Source organism: Rhipicephalus microplus, chromosome 9 (genome assembly GCF_043290135.1).
Source record: "Rhipicephalus microplus isolate Deutch F79 chromosome 9, USDA_Rmic, whole genome shotgun sequence".
NCBI lineage: Eukaryota > Metazoa > Arthropoda > Arachnida > Ixodida > Ixodidae > Rhipicephalus > Rhipicephalus microplus.
In genome coordinates, this window is record NC_134708.1 from 123,056,132 (window position 1) to 123,077,249 (window position 21,118).

Consider the following 21,118-nt stretch of genomic DNA (forward strand, 5'->3'; position numbering starts at 1 on the left):
GAGCCGGTCGCCACATTAAGAGCGACGACTACAGCGGCACAGGAAAGCGAGTCTCAACCAGCCACTTTCAGCTGCATTGGAAACATAGACTGGCACATATAAAATGCATACCAGTGCCTAATTTCACTGTTGCAAAGTGTTAAAAATGATACACTCATCAGTAGATATCAAGTTTGATAAAAAACAGCAGCATTGGCACTCGCTTTTAGCCGCGTATTGGCACGGGCAACGTGCAGAAACATCAGCTGTTTGTGGATTTCACAGGTGAGAGTGCAGCGTTGTAACTGCAGTCAGTATCGTACTTCACAGTGGGCAAGGAGCACGCAATTAATCAGTATGCCACCGAAAAAAAAAAAAAAGAGCCAGACAAGTGACGCTCTTTCCGCAGTGGTGATATGTGCTCTGAACTGCGATAGAAATTGCACAAGAATGGTTTGGCTCATTTATTGCAGTTATGTTTTTTTTGTGGTACCATCGCTTTTTCTAAATTCTGCCCAGTAGTACGATGTGTTAAAATGCAAACGGTGTAGATGCACAAGAAGCATGCGAGTGTCGTGTTGAATAGATGATTTCGATTATGCGTACTGATATTTTTTTACACGCGTTCCCACCATACGTGATCATGCACGCACTGTGTGGAAATCGGGAAAAAGGAGGAGTGCTGCTGCTCCCTTGAAATTTGGCAGATTCACAACCGCGCTACATCTCGTAGGTTTGAAGTATTTTCTTTTAACTGCAATGGCCCATTTTGCAGCCGTCTTTGGTCCCAAGGACACTTGTGAAAAGGGACCTCATTGCGACCGTAAGTGCTGCTGCAGCCATATGCCGCGCAGTAACTCAGCATCGTGAGTCCACTTCAACCTTGCACAAACACAACTAGTGAATGTCGGATGGCGAAAATCTCTAATTAGAAGAAGAGAACAGTGCAATGGCAAGACATTTTTACGAATTAGCAAAACTGATGCTTCACCAGGCAGCAGATCACAGCATAAACAAGGCACAACCGGGAAGTAAACAAACTGAGTGACGCAGGCGGCCCGGCGCAAAGTTGCCCGCCGAGCGGTGGCTCGACCTTGACGGTCACGTCACCTCCCCACATGCCTATCTCTCTTGTGCTCCGCCCCTGCTTGCGCGTGCCGTGGGGGCGTTTTTTTGTTCAGTTTGCTCTCCTATAGCGTCGTTGTTTAATCGAACCTAACGAAAAAAACCTCCATAGACATGTCGTAAAAGGTCCCAGATACCGAATTGGCAATGATTTCACAAATTGAAAACCTCTTCAGTGTCTCTTTAATGTAGACGCATCCACGTTAAGCGGTGTCATAGCTGTTGAACACCAATAGACATTGTGCAAGCTCTCTCATATCAAGGTAGAGTAAACATTAAACTACTTCTGCAAGGACATGTTTTACTTGCATGTTCTACCGATTTCATAACGGAGGTATCAAATGTGGTTTTAATAATATTCGAGTTGTTAATATTAGAATAAAAAATACCCATTAAAATAATTTGATTTGATTTTCATATTGCTAGTATTGGAAGTTTCGTATAATTTGACTTCGCTATGCATTCGCTACTGCCACATCGTACCATTCGTTTAGAAACTTCCATCTTTTCAGCGTGCAATTAGATCGCTGCTGTGAATGGGCTCTCGAAGTTTTTTGGGCCAAGAGCACTCATGGTGATTATCCACATCAATACCAAAGTATAGTGTGTACAAGGTAGTTGGTATTCTACATCAAGAGTGTTTGGAGAGGCAGGGAAGACAGGACACAGAGAGACCAATTAAGTAAGACTAGCACTGTCATATGAACCATATTAATTACTGTATAGCCTTACGGTGTATCCATGTGAGAGGCGGGCAGGCAATATTTGGAAGTTGGCAGGTATGGAGTGGCAGCAGCAAGCACAGGACCGAGTGGACTGGCCGAACATGAGAGAAATCTTTGTTCTGCAGTGGGCATAGTTAGGCTGGTGATGATGATGAACGGTAGCAGTCACTCACCGCGATACATGTTCGAGGTCATGAGCAGATTTCATTTCTTTGTACTTTTGTTCATTTTTCAATGAAATATTTGAATTCAATATCGTTGGCCACTATTCTGCACTTTTCGATAGGGATTCGATTTGAAATGAATTTTAACTACTGGCACACCCCTAATATCAAGTGAAAAAAAAAATAGGAGCAGTAAATGCACCGAGGTAGTGGCCAGATACTGCACCAGAGTGGCCTATCCTTCTCTGGTGGGGACGGGGTTAACTGGCGGCACATGGGAGAGGCCTTTGTCCTGCAGTGGACGTAGTCAGGCTGATGATGATGATGATGATGATGATGAAATGCACCGAATGCTCAGTGTTGGTTACCACTGTAAGATGCCACCTTCGCTTGCAAAGATTGAATATCAGTAAGCCACACATTTCTCAAAAGCATGACAATGCCCTAGTCTAAACATATAAAATCTCACGTTTACGTCATATAAACAGTTGTACCCATGCTCTGGCATATGCCTTAAATGGACTTCGTACCGCTGCCAAGCCGCGCATACTCACAATGCATATACACAAATAGTTCGACGGCTGCCACTTGTCCCACTTGATTTTCACAGTCCACAGAAGCCATCTTTTTGGCTCTTTCAGAAACGAAAACATTTTAAAGCCATTTCAGCTTTGATAGTGCATTAAGGAACACAGCACCCAGGCATTCTTCATTGAGATAGCGGGAGAAAAGCTGCTTTCTGCATCCAGTGGGACAGTCGGTGCGAGCGGAAAACAAGAAAATGGCTTCGGCGCTCCCAGAGATCCAGTTTTAGTGGCGAGAACCCCTTGAATAAGTGACTCCATCCTAAGTGGGGCCATGCACATCGGGGCACCCTAGTTCATGTCTTGTACTAATCTGTTGCAAGTTTCACTGCCCTGTGTGAACATCAAAGATTCATGTTGACATGATGGGGCTGTTATTGCAGAAGTATGAGCAACAAAGCAAGAAAAAGTTGAAGGGGGCTTCAGCTTTGCCTACAAGAGTAGAATCCAACAGCGTAATTGGGCTACATGTGTACATCGTTTTCTCAACTGCTAGGCTACGTCGTTTCTGGGTGCGTGCCTCAACCATGCCACAAAAAAAACAATAATTGTGCTCGTAACATTGGCCATAGAATCTCTACTGCAATTACGCTTGTTAAGCGCTCGCTATGCTATAAGTGTTCCTTTTGCAAATCAGTGAAGGGCCTGCTATGCAGTGTTGCGACTGGGGGAGTTTGTTCGGAACTGGAGCCACCAAGTCGCAGGGCAAAGACGAGTAGAGGAGTCGGAGCTGGTAACAGGAATATTCATTTATACTACAGTCTAGCCCACATATAACGACCCCACTGAAAAGGAACTTTCGCTTAAAACGAACAATATCCGCGTGACCGTGAAAATATACATTGTTTCAATGACACAAAATCGCACTTACAATGAACGTATCTAAGCGCGGCCGATCAGTTACAGCGAATGGAGTCGGCGCTCTGCCGACTTCCCGGAAAACCACTTTTGACCACGGATGAGGCATTGGCGAGGTGCCAGTAGATTCTTATTGTTGAAAATTGACCCTGCCTCCGCGCCCCTCTAGTTACCGCTCTCCCCGACCGCTTTTTGTTACGCACCCTTCCGTCCTTTGTCCCCCCCTTCCCCCGCTACTCTGAGCACCCCGCATCGCCAGACGTGGCCTGTGTTTTCGCACTGCCGCCAATCTTTGAAAGACCGGTCAGCCATCTCCCCTGTTTTTGATCACTGGTACTGTTGTTGACGTCGCCGTCCTGGACTGTAAGGATTAGACCATTTGCCAACATCGTCTGTATCCAATCGTGTGTCATGTCTTATGTCGTTCTAGTGCACGTGCGACGTAAGCTACCCCACCAACTCTGATAATTCGCAATTCTTTTCGTGTTTAGGACCTGTTCTCGCTCACTTTTCACTCGGCTCAGCATGCCCTCTGCACGCGTACGGAAGCATAAAAACGGCCCTGAATGAATCGTGAAATATTGAAGTCGATGAGGACAACAAAACGATTCTTTGACCACGGCCACCGATTCTTTGAACACTGCCGCGTGCGACGATCCAGGCGGCTGTGCTTAAACCTCTGCGCACGCAGGCACTCTTTCAATTTTTTCTACGCGCGAGTTGCACGTTTCGCGGACCTTTCAAGCAAGCTGCCCGACCTGTCTCCTTCCTGTGTGTGTTGGTTTTCAAGGTCGCCTTCTCTCCGTATCCTCCCCTCTCTTCACTTTACTGAAACTCCTTGCCCTTCTCTCGCAAATCGGCTCTCCTCTCTTGACACATCTCTTTCGCCTGTCTCCGCCGCTCCGAAATGCCATCCATGCTGACTCAAATCACAGAACATCTCTATGCTCGAATTCAGATGCTTTGTGGTTTTGTTTTCTGACTAGAAACGGGCCCAGAGCTGTACCATGCATGTGTGCGCGTCTTGCTTGCTCTCGGTGTGCGTGCGTGGTCAGGATGGCATACTGGAGGCTTAGCACGCTTTTTCCTGCCGGTCAACAAAACGTCGAAAGTGTGACCGCTTGGCTTGAGCGTAATTCGCGCGTTAGGTGCCGCGTTGAGGAGCGCTTGCTCATAGCTGTTGTTCACCTGGCAGCCAGCTTGTCGCTTTGGGCGTCCCGGTATTCAGCTGTGGAGATGGTGAATGTTTTGTGGGTGGTGGTGATGACTACATGTGCGCGAAACTGTTTTCGCGAGGCCGACTTCGTCGTTGTTGGGCCCGATGCTGAGCCTGAAGCTTCCGAACTGCGGCAGCGATTTGTGCCAGCGCGTCGTCGACTCCGGCCTGGGAGAGTGGGTGGGACATCTGTTGCGATGGTTTAATTACGGCCTATGATGATGTCGACACTGCGGAACCGTGCATGGATTGGGCCATTGTGAATGAAGTACGTGGAGAGAGGGATTTGGAGGAATCGGATTGCGAGAACGACGAAACTTTGGAGGCAGTGACTCATGCAGCTTATCCCACGGGCCTCGTCGAAGAGCACGCTGCCGTTTGAAATAAACTCGAGACCACCCTTATCGCTTCTGCTCTTCTAAACACGTGCATCACAGACTTATTTTGCGCAAAAGAATTTGTGTTTTCTCAAACAACTTTTTTAAAATCCATGTTTTATTTACTACGAACTTCGGGATATAGCAAACGGATGCTGCATCAGGCTCAGGTTCGTTATGAGCGGGCTCGACTGTATTTACATGTTCAAGGTAGTTCGATACATCAATGAAGGATGTCTTCAGGCATCTTGCTCTTGCGTTTCATGCCCGGTCTTCCCAAGAACCCCTGCAGGGAAAAACAATTGAAACCAGGACAGTCGTCTTAATCTCCACCCCCAAAAAAGGGAAAGTCAAACGCCGCCTCCTTCTCATCCTAGGACAGAGAGAGAGGCATGTCTTGTTCTTCCAATGCCGAGGGGAATGGTGACACCAGCACGAGGCGACCACTCGGCACTACTAGCACAAAGCAATGATGTGGAGTCCCATGCGCAGAGTTGATGTGGCAGAGTGCAAGGTTGACTCGTCAATAGCTCCCACACTAGCCGTAAAGACATGAATGCACCAAGGAATATGACAAATGTTCCCATAGACGGAGCCCAGGCGTTCGGCTCATTGTCCGGTGTACTTTCATGACCCAAGCAACGCAGAGGTGACCACAGCTTTGACTGCAAATAGCCCTTTCTGGGAAATCTCAGTCGGGCGTGTTCAAATGGTCTCGGGCGTGGCGAGCCGACAGCCCTGCAGAATTTGCAGTACGACTGCTGTGTTGTGCCTTGTTTCTGGACGGCTCAGGAAGTGCGGCAAACTTGGAACAAATCGGGTAGATCTAGCCAAAACCATTCCATGCATCCAAGTGGCCCCAAGATGCATGGAGTCCGATTACAACAGAGTCCATAAGGCAACAAGCGAGCCTTTGTTTGACCACTTTGTTATGGTTGTGCCTTCAGAGTATGCATTCGCTCCTTACTTCACAGGTTTTGATGACTGGCACTATTTCACCCTTCTGCTACACAATATCACACATGTTCCGCCACACAATATCACTCCTTCCACTACATGACATTAATGTAAGGTGATTCCACGCAAGATCAAATAACACATGGCTGGTCGCAACCACTTAAGTTTTTTTTATATTTTATATATTGTTGCCCGATAAGCGGGAAGAAGACATACGCAATCTTTTTTGGTGGAAAAAAATTGTTCTAAGCGCAGTATATTAATAATGACGAAAAAGTGGAGTGCCACGCCTACCTGCTTTAGTATCTTTTTTGACTTCGGCAATGAATTACACAAAATATATGAAAGGTAAATACTTAAAATTGAGAGAAATATAGCCATACTTGTGCTTATATTTAATTATATTTTGATTTTCAGTGCAGAGTAGATTTTTTAAAAATAAAAATTCTCAAATTTGACCTAAAAAATTTTTTTTGCCTGGTATGCAGGCCTCAATTTCAAAAAGGGCCTATGATAGAGCTCATTAATCTAGCAGTTATGGCCACTCCCATGTCCAAATTATTTTGAAAATTGTATTCTAAGTGCAGTTGACAGATATTTCAGTGCTGCTTGCCTTTTAAGAAACTGCTGTATAGACCTGCATTCCATACTTAGTGAGCAGGAAGTCCGATCTACAATTGCCTATCCTTGCGCAATAGAATTTTCTGATGGGCCGTAACTGCAAGTGAGATCATATAATGCAACATGTTTTTATTGATTGTGAAAGCTGATGTGCAAGATAATAAGTGGGAAAGCTTTAAGAACTATAAAAAATCCTCTTTTTTTTATATCGACAGAAGTTTCTCTTGCTTGCTCTTTCCCTGAGGTTAGCCCGATCATATATTTTTATTGAATAGCGTTACTAAATGAAGCATTGGCAGTTTTATAAATAAGCATGCTGAGAAAGTAGTGCAGAATTTTCACCGCTCTGTCATGGGCGCTTTTTGAAATAAAGGCCTGCAAACTAGGCAGAAAAACATTTTGTAGTTTAATTTCAGATCTTTCATAAAAATACCTGAACTACTCAGAGAAGCAAAAATAACAATGTGAGAACAAATTTGCATATATTTAGCTAAACCAATTTTAATTACTTAGCTTCAAGCTATTTTTTGTAATTCATCGCCAAATTTGGAAAAAACTGCAGAGCAGGTAAGCGTGGCATTCCACCTCTTTATCATTATTGATATACTGTAGTTCAAAAAAACTTTTTCTGGCAAAACCGATTGGGGATCTCTTCTTTCCACTCATCAGGCAACAATATATAAAATTTTGAAAGAAATTTATGAGGTTGATCGGTCATGCTTTGTTCGATATTACGTGGAATCACCCTGTAGCATTTTTTTCCTAATCAATTTTAAGCAATATTGTGGCTTCATAATAGAACACATGCTTCCACCCCAGATGACCTGGGTACAATTGTTATTGGAACCAGGCCATCATTTTCAATTCTCGATTCTTTATTCTTCATTCACGAATAAGATGATTATATTTTGCTTACAACTAACGACACCGATGCCAACATCAAGATATCTGCAAAACAAGGTCTTTAATGCTGCTGCATTAATATAAATAAGAAAATATGGTTGAAAAAGCCAAAACCTTACCTATGCTCTCTTTTTCGATAATTAACATTAAGCACCGTTCATCAGTGCAACTCTGCAGCTGGATGTTCAAGAAGTTTACTATTTGAATTCCCAAAACTAAGCCAACACTGGCGGTCTTTCATGTTCAGGAAAACATGGCAGTGAAAGGGTTTAAGAATTCCTGATACAAAAGTTCAAATACATTCTGAGTGCTAAGGTACACTTTACTGTGGTGTAACATACATATCGTGAAAAGGAGGGGAGCAGAAGAGAAGAAAGTGTCGCGCCAAACTACCAACTGTTCAATAACACCTGTAGAAGCATTAAAAAAAATTAGAGGACCCTTAAGCTTCGCCTTTAAGAGTTGAACGCGATAGCGAAATCTGGCTCCTAGTGCACTTTCCTACCACTAAGTGCATACTTATTCATATGTTTTGTTACATATAGATGCACTCACACAAACACGCGAACAGTAGATTGGACCAGCGAGCGTTATTATCGCCGAATGGGCTCGTTTTCGTCGTGACACGTGTCGAACAAAATGCATTTAAGGGGCCCTGAAGCACTTTTTTAAGTAACCATGGAATGAATTCACTAGAAGACCTTATTGCCTGATGAATTCAACGCCACAAAAATTTTAAGAATTCGTCCAGTACGAGTGGAGTTACAAAGGTTTGTCGCTTGCTACAATTGAATTATTTCTTCTCTCGTCCTGAGGAAAGCGCTGGAATCTAAGCAGGGAAAGGTGGCAGGAAAAAGAAACTACCGCGCCTCGTGACCTTGAAAATTTTTTTCCCTCGAATGTGCGGCTTTTTCAGTGTGATTGCGTGCGCATGCCTAGACAAGTAGCGGCCTCCCACGGCTATCTTGGTAACTTGATTTTTCGGTCACAGACACACAGACAATTTTTCGCTCGCAACCAAGAGGGCTGACGCCAGCGGCGGGTTGTCTGCGACACGAGCTCTCGAATGCTATCGCGTTAAAAATACATCCCCACGTATGTGTGACGAGTCAATACGTGACGTGCATTGACATGGTCAAGACAACATATTATCGAGGAAGCACATTTATGTTGAGTACAAAGTTATAGAAGCATCACTGACACAATCAGACCCTTTCTTTTTGATAAAGAAAGCTTCCAACAACTCCTTAGTGGTTTGCAGCTTTTTCTTAAAATCAGTGCTTATGCAAAGCATGCATGGTTCACATAAACAGGCACGGGAAGGTCTGAATTCAATAGACAACTTCGCGCCGAAATCACAACCACACTGCAAATGAAGAAAACACATATACGAAATTGGCACTTGTTCTGGCTATGTGTTTTATTTTGTGTTTTAATATGAGTTTGAATTAAGCATTGAATCGGTATTTTAAAGGTACAATCATTACAAAGTGCTCAAACACAGGCTCACTTGTTGCCTCATCAACTCGTAACGGGCCCTTCACTGATTGGCAAGAAGAACACTTATTGCATAATGGGCTCTTAACAAGTGTACTTGCAGCAGACATTCTAGGATGGGAATGGCCGATGTTACGATTTGCTTATGGCATAGTTAAAGTATGCACCAAGAACCAAAGTGCGAGTAATACGCGGCAAGGTGCACATAATCTTTTTTACCCACACTCTCTCCTAGCATAGGCAAGAGAGATATGCGCACATCGCAATGCCTGCGGATGTGAACCATGCTTTGGGCAAGTGCTGATTCTTGGCCAAAGCAGCAAACAAACTGCTAGAATGTTGTTGGAAGTTTTGTATTTTCAAAAAAGAGTCTAATTGTGTCAATGACAGAACTGCAGTTTCTCGATAATACTATATTGTCTTAACACATGTCGCTGCACGTCATGTGTTGGGTTTTCAGGCATGCGTGGAAATGTCTTCTTTCTTTTTCCTGTATGCTTCTCAGGCTGTCACTGAGCAGTTGGTGGTTTGGAGCTTCACTTTCTTCTCTTCTGTTCCGCTCCTTTTCACGAAATGTATTTTGTGCCACAGTCAAGTGAACTTTAGCAATGTAAGCACCAACTCGACCAAAAAGAAGTCGTTTTAATATTTTGGGTGCGTACAGGCAGTTCTGTTCTAGCCTTGAGGAAGACAAGTCCGCTTGTCGAAATCTCGGCTCAACACTACCCCTGCTAACGAATTTTTTCATGTTCCCCTTCCTGCCGTTCTGACAGGAGTGTATAGGTGCTCTTTGCACAATATCAGCCACACGTGCAGCTTAAAATTTAATTTTGAAGTTTGTAGAAGCACCAATATAGAGAGTGAAGCACCTAGCGATGTAGCTCGCACATTATGTAAAAAACGTAAGTCACAAGTATCGGCTGGGCTACTCGAGATGCATAGAGGATGGACAACAATGGCAATGACACCTGATATGATGTGAAGTCTAACTAGAGACGACAAACCTAACATTGCAGTGTAACAATTGATGGTAGCTAGATGAAGCGGATGGACAAAAAAAGGCACATTCAAGAGAACACAGCGCTATGCCACATGCTACCATACCAACAAGCCCAAACTGCTGCCCTTGAAGACTAACAATGCAGTGGATCACCTGCTTACTGACTCTGTGTAAGGAATCATAATAATTGCGGGGGTTTAATGTCCCGAAACTAGGGCACATTTACAAAGAACGCCGTAGGGGAGGACTCCAGAAATCTTGATCATCTCATGTTCTTTGATGTGCACCTAACCTAAGTATGTGGGCCTCAAGCATTATGCCTTCACCGGAAATGCGGCCGCCACAACCGGGCGAACGTCTGATTCCACTCTGTATCTCTGATATCAATGTCTTACGACAGTGTTCTTTATAAAAGAGTTAAACTAAAAATACTGTGAGTTAGTGATTATCACTCTGTGTAAACAATGTATTCACAGTGTGATAATCATTAACTCAATTCAAAGTATCATTAGTTACGCCCTTTTATAAGAAACACTGATGTAGGAGGCAGTTGAGTATAAAAGACACTATAGCGATTCTATCTAGGGTTTATCAGAAATTTCAGACATGGTAACGGCTTAAAAGCTACATATCTCATATGAGCGATGTGAGAAACGAAGAAGGGGAACCGGACCCGATCGTCTTGCTGCGTTGAAGGTCAAGGGATCAACTGAGCGAGCCAGCGCCTCTGGCTCGTGCTCGTGCCCGCCGCCCCTTCCTCCTCTTTTATTTGCAACACACTCCCGCGGCCAGCAAATTGCAGCAAGTTTCTGATGCACAGCGGCGAAAGTTGAGGTGGACACTGGTGAGCCAGATCCAGTATAGGGGAGAGAAGCCTCGTGCAGTCAATCGTAGGTAGGCACAGGTAGGCTTGGTTCCTATAGTACAGGTGGGCTTGGGTCCTATAGTAGGCGGCATATGAATGATTCAATGAGCGATTGTTGAAGCTGCTGTTGGCTATAGTGCTGGAAGAGGCGGTGCTGCTGCTGCTATTTTTCTGCGACACGTTTTCTCCCATATTAGTCTTGTCCCGGATCTTGTGACATCCAGTGCACGGCAATCTGGGAGTCAGTCCAAAATAATGGTCTTCTGCTTGAAAACTTGGAAGGCTCTTGACACAGTCATAGATTCGATGAAGCCAATGGTGATAAAGGTAAAAAAGGTGGTGGCTTGTCCTGCGGGAGAATTCGTCCAATTTCGCTATCATGTGCAGAATACTTCTTGCTCATGTTGTTAGCCATCTTGAGGTCATAGTAGGGGCTTTTGCTCTTCCTGCGTCTCTTGTAGCAAGAAGAATCGGCTTTCGGCATGGTTTCATGGAATCGTGAGGCTTCTTGATAATTCGCATACTTCTTCAGAGTCATGTACACCAGCCATTGTTGATATCGCTTTGGGAGACTTTTTAGTAGCTGTGAAATCATGCGCTGCTTGACCACTTCAGTTGTCAGGTAGTCCTCAGTGGATGTCTTGCTCGCAGGTGCATCCAAGCTGGGTAAAGACTCCGAGCTGAATGACGATTTTTCTTCTTCCTTGTTCAACAAGGATGATAATGACGCCGAAGCATCCTGGTTCTGTCGGGCATTGACGTCGCCAAGAGCGGGAATCTTAGCCGCGTTCAGAGGCAGTTGAGATTCGTCTACGTGCTTTGTGGCCGGTAGCCAATTGTCAGCGTCCGTCCCGGCATCGCGAGCAATGGCGCACTCAGGCCTTGGCCATCGAACTCTCCACGGCGTGCTTTGTGGGCACATCCTCGCACTAAAGCGCCGTAAATCGCGTGGAAAGTGACGGGTTTTTCAGCATGTACCCAAAACCTATTGGAGTTGCAATTGGCGTTGAAGTCGTGAAGCCTGTTGAAAGCGAATTCACTGCCTGGGGCGACGAGGAGGCGAGAGGAATCGTGAGAGTGGTTGACGGTGAAGTCGCGGCTTGGTAAGCGAGAGGAGTCGAGAAGCTGATTGAAGGCGAAGTTGCGGCCTGCTCCGACGTTGAGGCGAGAGGGTTCAAGAGGCCGGTCGAGGGCGAAATTGCAGCCTGCGATGTGGATGCGAGAGCAGTCAAGAGGCCTGTTGAAATCGAAGTTGGGGCCCGTTGCGATGTCAATGCGAGAGGGGTCGAGGTGCCGGTCGAAGGTGGAGTTGCGGCCTGCTCCGACCTCGAAGTGAGAGGAGTCGAGAAGCCGGTCGCAAGCGAAGTCGCGGCCTGCTGCGATGTCGATACGAGAGGGGCCGTGGAGCCGGTTGAAAGCGAAGTTGCGGCCCGAGAAGGGATGGTGGTGGACACTTGTGCATGATCTTGTTGTACCGAGGCGTTGTTGGTACACTGTGAACAGTTCGTTAGGTTGTTGATGTCGCACAGAGAAGTTGAATGCCGTCCCGCGTATCAGTTGCATTGCAGAGTTCTGGCAGTGTGGCAATCATTGCCGAAATGGTTGCATTTGCCGCAGTGAAAGCATGGCTTTTCTTCGAGAAGCTGCTTCTGCATCTATTCCTGAGGTATCTGTAGGAGCAATTCTGGACAGCGTCTTCGGGAGAGGTGCACAAAACGCATGGGTGCGAGTATAGAAATTGAACTTCTGCTGCTAAACACATAGTGGAGGGCAAGACTGGCTGTGCTGTCCCCAAGTCTCGCTGCGAAGACCTCTGGCCTCTCGACGATATCTGTTCCTCGAGACCGCTGTCTTCCCGTATTTCCACTTGCACTTTCAGGAGTTCTTTCACTTGAGACCAGGCTTCCTGGGATGCTGTGGGGTTCTCAGTTTGGATGGCTTCCTTATGCCGTAGGCGTTAGAGGATGCTGAGGTCTGCAGGTAATGCCTTCAAGAGGATGTGCCGCAGCACGAAACAATATTCTCCTGGAGACACTCCGAGACATTCTAGGGCGTTCGTGTGGAAGGTGACTTCATCATGCAGATTTCATAGCTTGGTGACGTCGGCAGAACTTTGGAGTGGTGCGACTGACAGCAAACTGTCGAGATGGTCGTCAGCAAGCATGTCGCGATGGCCGAAGCGGTCCGACAGGATTTGAATGATGACGTCTTAGTTCACTTCGGTCAGGTGAATGCCTCGAATGGCTGACTTCACTGCCCCAGCCAGGTATGCTAATAAGTATTGGAACTTATCAAGTTTCGGGATCCAGTTGTTGTGTAGACGCTTGCTTAGAACTGGTCCCAAAATCTTTGCCAGTCGCGTGATTCTCCGGAGAAACTAGAGATGTGCAGCTCGGGCAGTGTGATGCTAGAAAGCGTCGTTGGAGTCGGAAGGCTGGGCGAAGGCCATGTCGGGACCAGCTGCGACGTGCATGTGAAAGGGTCCTTGCGTGGAATGGCTGTGACGGCGACAGATGCGGGTGGGGTTCGCCGCCGCGGCGCGGTTGCACAGCGAACCCTTGCTTGAGCACAGATGACAGGATCTTCGTATTCGTTAACGATAGTCAAGTCTCCCTCCAGGTCCTCACCATGTAGTGCAGCTTGAATCTCCTTGTCAACAGTGATGGGGTGAGTGTGTTTCGCTACAATGATGTCAATGACCTCCTGGAGCCTATGAGCCGAGGTCATCGAGTCAACCAAGAGGGTGTCGAGCGTCGATATTGCCTAGGTGATGGCTTTCCGGTAGAAGCTGCGCTGTACTCGGAGTTGTTCCATTGTCTGAATTCGAGGGCCAGACGACCGGGAGGCTTTCGGCACCAGAACGAAGTGTGAGAAATGAAGAAGGGAACCCAGACCGGATCGTCTAGCTGCGCTGAAGGTCAAAAGATCAGCTAAGCGAGCCAGTGTCCCTGGCTCGTGCTCGTGCCCACTGCCCCTTCTTCCTCCTTTATTTGCAACAAGCGACAACAATTTAATTCTAGGGTGTCTCTTCAACTATGTAGTGTGTCATTTTCTTACGACAACAGCACTAGTGCAACTAGGAAAGACAGTTCTGATGTATTCTGATTGGACAAAACTCTACAAGGTAGTATCTGTGTCACTCTCATAAGTTGCTCTGGATTATCTGCCATTTCTCGCAGACAAAAATAAAGCTGCCTACTGCTATGATTGGGCTGGAAGTGCCTCAGTGCTGTCCATCGTGCATTGTGGACTGCATTGACAGGTGTCATTCGCTCAGTTCCCCATCCCGTATTTAAATGTACAAATATGTGTCTGCTACACTTGCTAGTATATGGCATTTGTATTGAAAACATTTTGTCTTGGCCAAGTTGTGTTTTTAAATACCCAACGAAGTAAGCTCGCATTGTTAATGTATAGAAATGTGTTTGGCTGATGAGCATCTCTGTTTTTCTGTTGCAGGGCTTCAAGGCTCAAAGGTTACTGTCGAACCACCTCAAGGTACTTAATTCATTCATTTTTGCACTGTTGGATTGACAGTTACCGCACGAGTTTTTCGTGTTCGGAGACAGAAACTATTATGAGATATTACAAAACACAGAAACACTCTCACTCAGTGACTGATTTGATTGAATATCACTGAGCCTGATAATGGGCAGCATGCAGACAGAGTAAATATATTACGAAATACAGCGGCACAGCATTTGATGTGACAGGTCACAACTTCGATACTCTCAGACATTACGTTCTTCTCAAAAGAAACATCAACTATATGGTGATACAGCTGGTGATACAGGGAGTATGCACTGAAACTCAGCCACAACATGGCACAGCGGTGCTTCGAGCCAAGCGCCATATTTGAGGTTTTCACACAGCAGATGACCCTTGCTTGCCACTGTGTTTATGTGAGATTTAATTGACAGCCTGATGATTGGCAGCATGTGCACAGAGTAAAGAAATGGCCAAATGAAGAGGCCCAGATTTTGATGTGACAGGTGACGACATCGATACACTCAGACTTTACGTTCTTCAAAAAAGAAACCTCAACTAGTAGGTGATACAGTATACGATACAGGGAATATGCACTGAAACACAGCCGCAACATGGCGCAGCGATGCGTCGAACCGAGCGCCATTATTGAGGTTTTCACGCAGCAGATGGCCCATGCTTGCTACTGTGTTTATGTGAGGCTTTATTGGCAGCTTGATGATTGGCAGCATGCACACAGAGTAAAGAAACAAACAAATAAAGAGGCCCAGCTTTTGATGTGACAGGTCGCAATGTCAATACTCTCAGACTTTACGTTCTTCTTAAAAGAAACCTCAACTAGCAGGTGATATAGTATGTGATACAGGGAGTATACAATGAAACTCGGCCTCAACGTGGCGCAGCGGTGCGTCGGACCAAGCGCCATTTTAAAGGTTTTCACGCAGCAGATGACCCATGCTTGTGTTTATGTGAGGTTTAATTGACAGCCTGATAATTGGCAGCATGCGGACAGAGTAAGGATATGACCAAATGGAGTGGCCCAGCATTTTATGTGAGAGCTCACAACATTGATACTCTCAGATTTTACTTTCTTCTCAAGAGAAACCTCAACTAGATGGTCATACGGTTGGTGATACAAGGATATGCAATGAAACTCAGACTCAATGTGGCACAGCGGTGTGTCGGATCGAGCGTTATTGTTTAGGTTTTCACGCAGTAGATGACCCTTGTTTGCCACTGTGTTTATTATGTGAGGTTTAATTGACAGCCTGATAATTGACAGCATGTGCACACAGTAATTACCAAATCAAGTGGCCCATTATTTTATGTGACAAGTCACAACGTCGACATTGTCAGTATTTACATTCTTCTCAAGAGAAACCTCTGCTTGTTGGTGATACAGTTGGTGTTACAGGGAGTATGCACTGAAACTCAGCCTCAACGTGGTGCAGCGGTGCATTGAGCATCGCGCCTTTTTTGAGGTTTTCAAGCAGGGGCGTAGCCACAAATTTTTTTCAGGGGGAGGGGGGGTAATACTGACCCGACGAGAGGAAGGGGAGTGGACACAGGCATCGGCTTTCCTCTGCGACGAGACTATGGGCGGTAGATGGAGCAGACTGTGTGCATATATATTAAAGTTATGGGACTCTCCCCCACCCTTCCCATGTGTATGCTTGTATAGTAAGTAAAAGTAAACTAATCACAGTAAAATACACTCAGTGATCTGGCCATTTGGAGCAATGGCCTCTCGTCACTCCATTGAATGGGCTAGCCTTCGACAACGCATCATTGCAATGACCCGCCCAATCGGAGAAGACATCGTTACCTCTGTTGAACATAGATGGCATAGCCCTCGTCAGGGTGAAGTTTGTTTCACTAGTCAAGGAGGGCTGCGCTTACAAAGGGAAATCAGAGGTATACGCAGCATGTCTTTGTACATTCATAATGACATTAAGGTTTTGCTTACATTGCTGAGCGAATTTTTTAGTGTGAATATTTGTGACTGCATGACTATGGTGTAGATTTTTATGTCAAGCTCTATATGTCAAGCAGCCCTGACGCCGTGATAGCTTTTAGTCAACATTTTTACTTTACTGCGTGCATGCAAGCATGCTTCCAATGCGCAAGAAGCTATTTTACTGTAACTTATGCTGCGCGTTGGCAACACGATCTTGCACACGTTATTTTTCGGGCATATTTTCTCGCATCATTGGTTGGCATTACAGTTGCACTGTGACTTTTGATAGAAATGTACTCCAATTGCAGAGGTTGCATCGTGGAATCTGTGAGCGCAAGGTGATCATTGTTTAGAAATGTTCACTTGGTCTCAATCGAAAATTTAGCTGGGACGAGAGTTTATCTACTAACATACAGTGATTCCATTCCTGCCCCAAATGCGCCAAACTGATACAAACGAGAATGCTTGCGCGATTCTGATAAAAATCTCCAAAATTGCACCAAAATGCGCCGAATGGCTCTCGCGGGCCTTGGCGGTGTCAACCAGCGCCGCCACCACAACCTACAACGGGGTCCGAGCGCACCCATTCCTCCATGGCAACGAAAAAACTATGCGAAATGCAGCGGAGGACATCTAGCAGCAACATGCGCAGTACGGATTGAGTGATAGCGGAGATAGTGCTGCTGTAACTCCGGAAGTGAAGCGGGCAGTGTGCTGGTGAATCGATTGCTGCTGCTTGGGCTCGCCAGCACCAACGACTGTTGGACGACTCTTCATTACTACTACGCGCGTGTGCCGTCAGCGGTGGGATATGATGCGATGAAGAAAGGTAAGTTTCTGTTATTGACATTTTCTCTTAAGTGTGGCGTGTGAGCAAGGTGAAGTTGGTACTGCTTGGACCGCAGCAAGCAAAAAGCACCGTCTAGTTGCACGCTAAAAACGGGGAAGCCTTTTTCGCTTTAAGATCTTGATCCGTATTTTATCTGTGAAAAGATGCAATTGTATGGCGCAGATATTCCTAAATTAATGCTCTAGCGTCTGCCGCTAATATTTTTGTGGCCGTCGTTAACCATAAAAGGCCAGCTTTGTGGGGAAAGGCTGCTTCGTGGGAATGACGCATTTATGTTCTAATTGTATTCAGAAGCACTGAGCGGCAATGCGATATGCCCGATGACATGTGTAGTTGTATTCTAGGCTTGCACGACTGACCTTGAGCAGGCAGCTTCGCGTAAAGATAAACATTTTGTAGCAAGTCTATCTATGGAGTTGCGCGTCATTGTTGCGCAGAGCAGATATAGCGCGCGCTCACGCTGTGCTTGTGGTGACGGCAACTTCGCCCGTATGTGGCAATTGTCACTATAGTTTTGCCTTCTCCGCGTCGTGATAATGCACCGACAAGCCGACCGTCTGTGCCTGATAAATGCTGTTAGATGTTGGCTGGCTGACACGTTGGGCGCCTGTACTCTTGTTACATGATCGGCTCGTTCCGGACCTAGATTTGTGCATGGTGCGAATGACAGGGCCTTATTTTTTTAAGTGAGCGTTTCTTGTTTCGCTGTCAGATTTGTGTTTGAATCTTCCATATCTTCTCTCTTCCACAGCTCGGACTACCAGCTTTAATGCATCGGTGCTGGAAGATGTTGACAGCAATGAATTTCGAACCGTTTTCCAAAAAGAAGAGCCCCTTGTTCACATTGTACACTCGGAGTGTGTTGGGCTAGTAAAAAAAGCTGCTGAGCCGCTTTATGAGGCATGAAGCCTACTGCAACTTGTCTGGCAGTGAGTTGAAACAACTTGATGTCGGTTCATCAGAAGGGCTGAAGCAAGTTTTGGAAATCGGTTCCGACACTGAAAAAGAAATGCGTATCTGGGATCCCCAAGAAAAGAAGAGCTTCAGGACAAGTGCACAGGCATTTTACATTTCTACTGCGAGACATCTAATCAAGCGGCTTTCTCTGGATAACAAACTGCAAAAATGATAATAAAACATAACAAAACATAACATAAAATGATAACAAAATGATAATGAAAATTCCAAAATGAGTTCCAAACAAGGTTTCTCATAATATTGTGAAAACTTGTTTTGCTATGCACTTCTCGCCATATTGGACAACCTTGAAAACTGATACCGGTTGCTCCAAACTGCTTCAAAATTGATCTTTTAGTGCTCCAAAATGCTTCAATTTCTAATTTTTTGTGCTCCAAAAAAATGCTCCAAATTGTGGTTCCTAAGTGGCATCACTGAACATAGAAGTAGCTTGTTCACTGCGTATACGCACCAGAAAACAGAAACGATAGCGTTGCGGCAAGGTGTCTTGCATTGTTTGCATGCGTGCAGCAGTAATTTCTCTTTATGTCAAGAGATTCAGAACTGTACAGAATACTTTACTGCGCAGCATAGATATGCCATGTATACACAGTTCAAACTAGTAAGTTCACTCATGTTCGCGGTACTTACGCTGGTGCGAACAGGAGCAGCCTCGTACAGTGATGAAGGAACGAACTCCGGTCTTTTTCAGAGCATAGTGCTCTATAATCTATCTCTCAGATTGCTACAACTCTGACGAGAACCGCGGGCACATGCAACACGAGTTTACTTAGGCTGTACTGTGCACCATCCATGGCTGTCGGTGTTCTGTTTCAGGCATTCTGATGCGAGTCGCTGGAGTTTCACTGCTGGCATCAACTCTTTCGCGTTAATTCATCTTTGTGGTATAGATCACAACACAACAGGAACTACCAGCCCTCCATAGGGGTGCAATCACTAGAGCGAGACGCTTCGTCTGCAGGTACTGGGCGAGCATGGCCTTATTGGTGCCTCAAGGGAAGTGGAGGAAATGTATATGAGCGCTAGTGTTTAAGGCAGATCGTGTCGCTTCGGTGGCTGGATGGCTTATCCGGTGATCCAACGTCTCAGCGCTAGTTTCTAAATTTGTTAAGTGTTGATTGAATCGATTTCCTAACTCAATACTGCCACATGGTCTGTTTGGGTGAGATCCATGAGACGTTGGATTACCGGATAAATTTCGAAGCGACGGCCATCCTTGAAAGCGAGCCGAACTGGAGGAGAAGGTTGTTACTCGAGTCGTGGCACATACAGAGGACAGCCCATAACATCAACCGCTCTCTCGGTGCCCTTCCCCAGTGTATACACACGGACTGCGCTCCACGGCAAAAGGAGAGAGAGGATTGTTATCCATCCTGCGAGTGCTTTGAAGACGCTGCTGCTAAGTAGCCTCCGCAGTCACCCCCGAGGAAGGAACCAAGTCGGTTTTGAAACGTCGGGTTTCTTCAAAACTTTTGGTTGGAGTCTAAATCATCTCCCAGTGGTGTGTGTGTGTGTGTTTAGATGTTACCAGTAAGTGTGAAGGTTCAATAGAAATGTAAGTCTCTGGCTTTTGCTCTTTGCAGGCGTATGTACAAAGAGTATATGCTTTAACATGGCCCATCAGACCTTGGAACTGTGTCTGGCTTTTACCATTAAAATGGACGTCCGCTTTATGAAAAATAATGTAGTGATTGACTCCGGAAAGATCTGTTCTAGTGGGTACAAGTATGACCACTGCTACAGCTTTAATCCTGTCGCCGAGCCAACTTAAAATGCACGGAGCCAGAATTCCTGCCTAAAATCTGACAGAGTGCCAAAGCCTTGACAAACACCGCGACATATTCTTCCGTATGCAAACATCATTCACTGTAAAAGTGCCCAGAAATTATATTGCAATAGTAGGACCGATTAGTTTCTAAATAATGTCAGCGCAAAGTGACGAAAAAAATAAAAAAGGTGGGTACGTGGCGGGGGGGGGGGGGGGGGGGATTGCCAGAAAATTTGGGGAATGAAAGTTGAACTCACCCACCCCACCCTCTGTGGCTACGCCACTGTTTTCATGCAGTAGACGACCCATGCTTGCCTCTGTGTTTATGTGATGGGTGTTTTGTGATGTTCCCTGAACTTGCAGGCTCTCATGTGTTACATTTTCAATACTGCAGCGTTGGAAATTTTCACTACTTCTGCGTGGTGCATGGGCTTGTGACTGCGGGCAGCAGCACATTGTTGCTACGTAATGAACGCAACCGATCTTTTCGCTCATCCACCATAGTTGTGGGAAAGCAAGCTCGCCCGTGTTTTTTTTTTCCTTTTACGGCAGCGCAGCCAGTATAGCTGCGAGGACACGTCAGTCTCTTGGAGAGGCCCTCGACGCCTCTTTCCGAGGGTTGTTCACCTCGCAGCCGGCGTGTTGTATCCACCTTTTCTCGGCTCGCGGAATGGTTTACTCTTCCACAGCGGTTTGAACAATTGGAATACTTTTAACGATTTGAACCTGATTTGAACAAAGCATTTACCTTTGCTTGTTGCATTCTCATTGAGAACACACCAGTAGACAAGCAAATAATGAATATGTGGGTAAGAGCATCTACTGGAATGTCGAGTGCACATTTATTTGGTTTAATCTGCAAACCATCAGTGTTCCTTATGTTACTGTTCTTCAAAGATATTAAAGCAGAGTAAACTTCTTCAGGTGTTGCGGGCTCAAAAAACGCCATGTGTACATTTGATTCTCCCATGCAGTTGAAAGTATCTTTATTGTGAGCGCTATTTTTTTATTTGTTAAGTGTTTATTGATTTGATTTGCTAACTCAATACTGCCACACGGTCTGCTTGGGTGACATCTATGAGAAAAAGAGGACAAAGGCGATCTATCTAAGCTGCTGCTTGGCTAGTCTACTCAACGAGCCCATTAAATCAAGTTTGTCATCAGAAATGTGACAAGACTGGTGGAGGAGCTGGGTAGAATGACTCACA

At 45.6% G+C, this 21,118-nt stretch overlaps 1 protein-coding gene across 1 annotated transcript in view; it reads left to right on the forward strand.

Moving 5' to 3' along the window:
* Positions 1-21,118, forward strand: part of LOC119163038 (protein FAM185A) — a 110,920-nt gene that overhangs the window by 45,916 nt on the left and 43,886 nt on the right. The window contains exon 4 of the mRNA XM_037414935.2: positions 14,331-14,369. Within this exon, the coding sequence (XP_037270832.2) occupies positions 14,331-14,369 (39 nt within the window). The remainder of the gene's footprint in view (positions 1-14,330; positions 14,370-21,118) is intronic.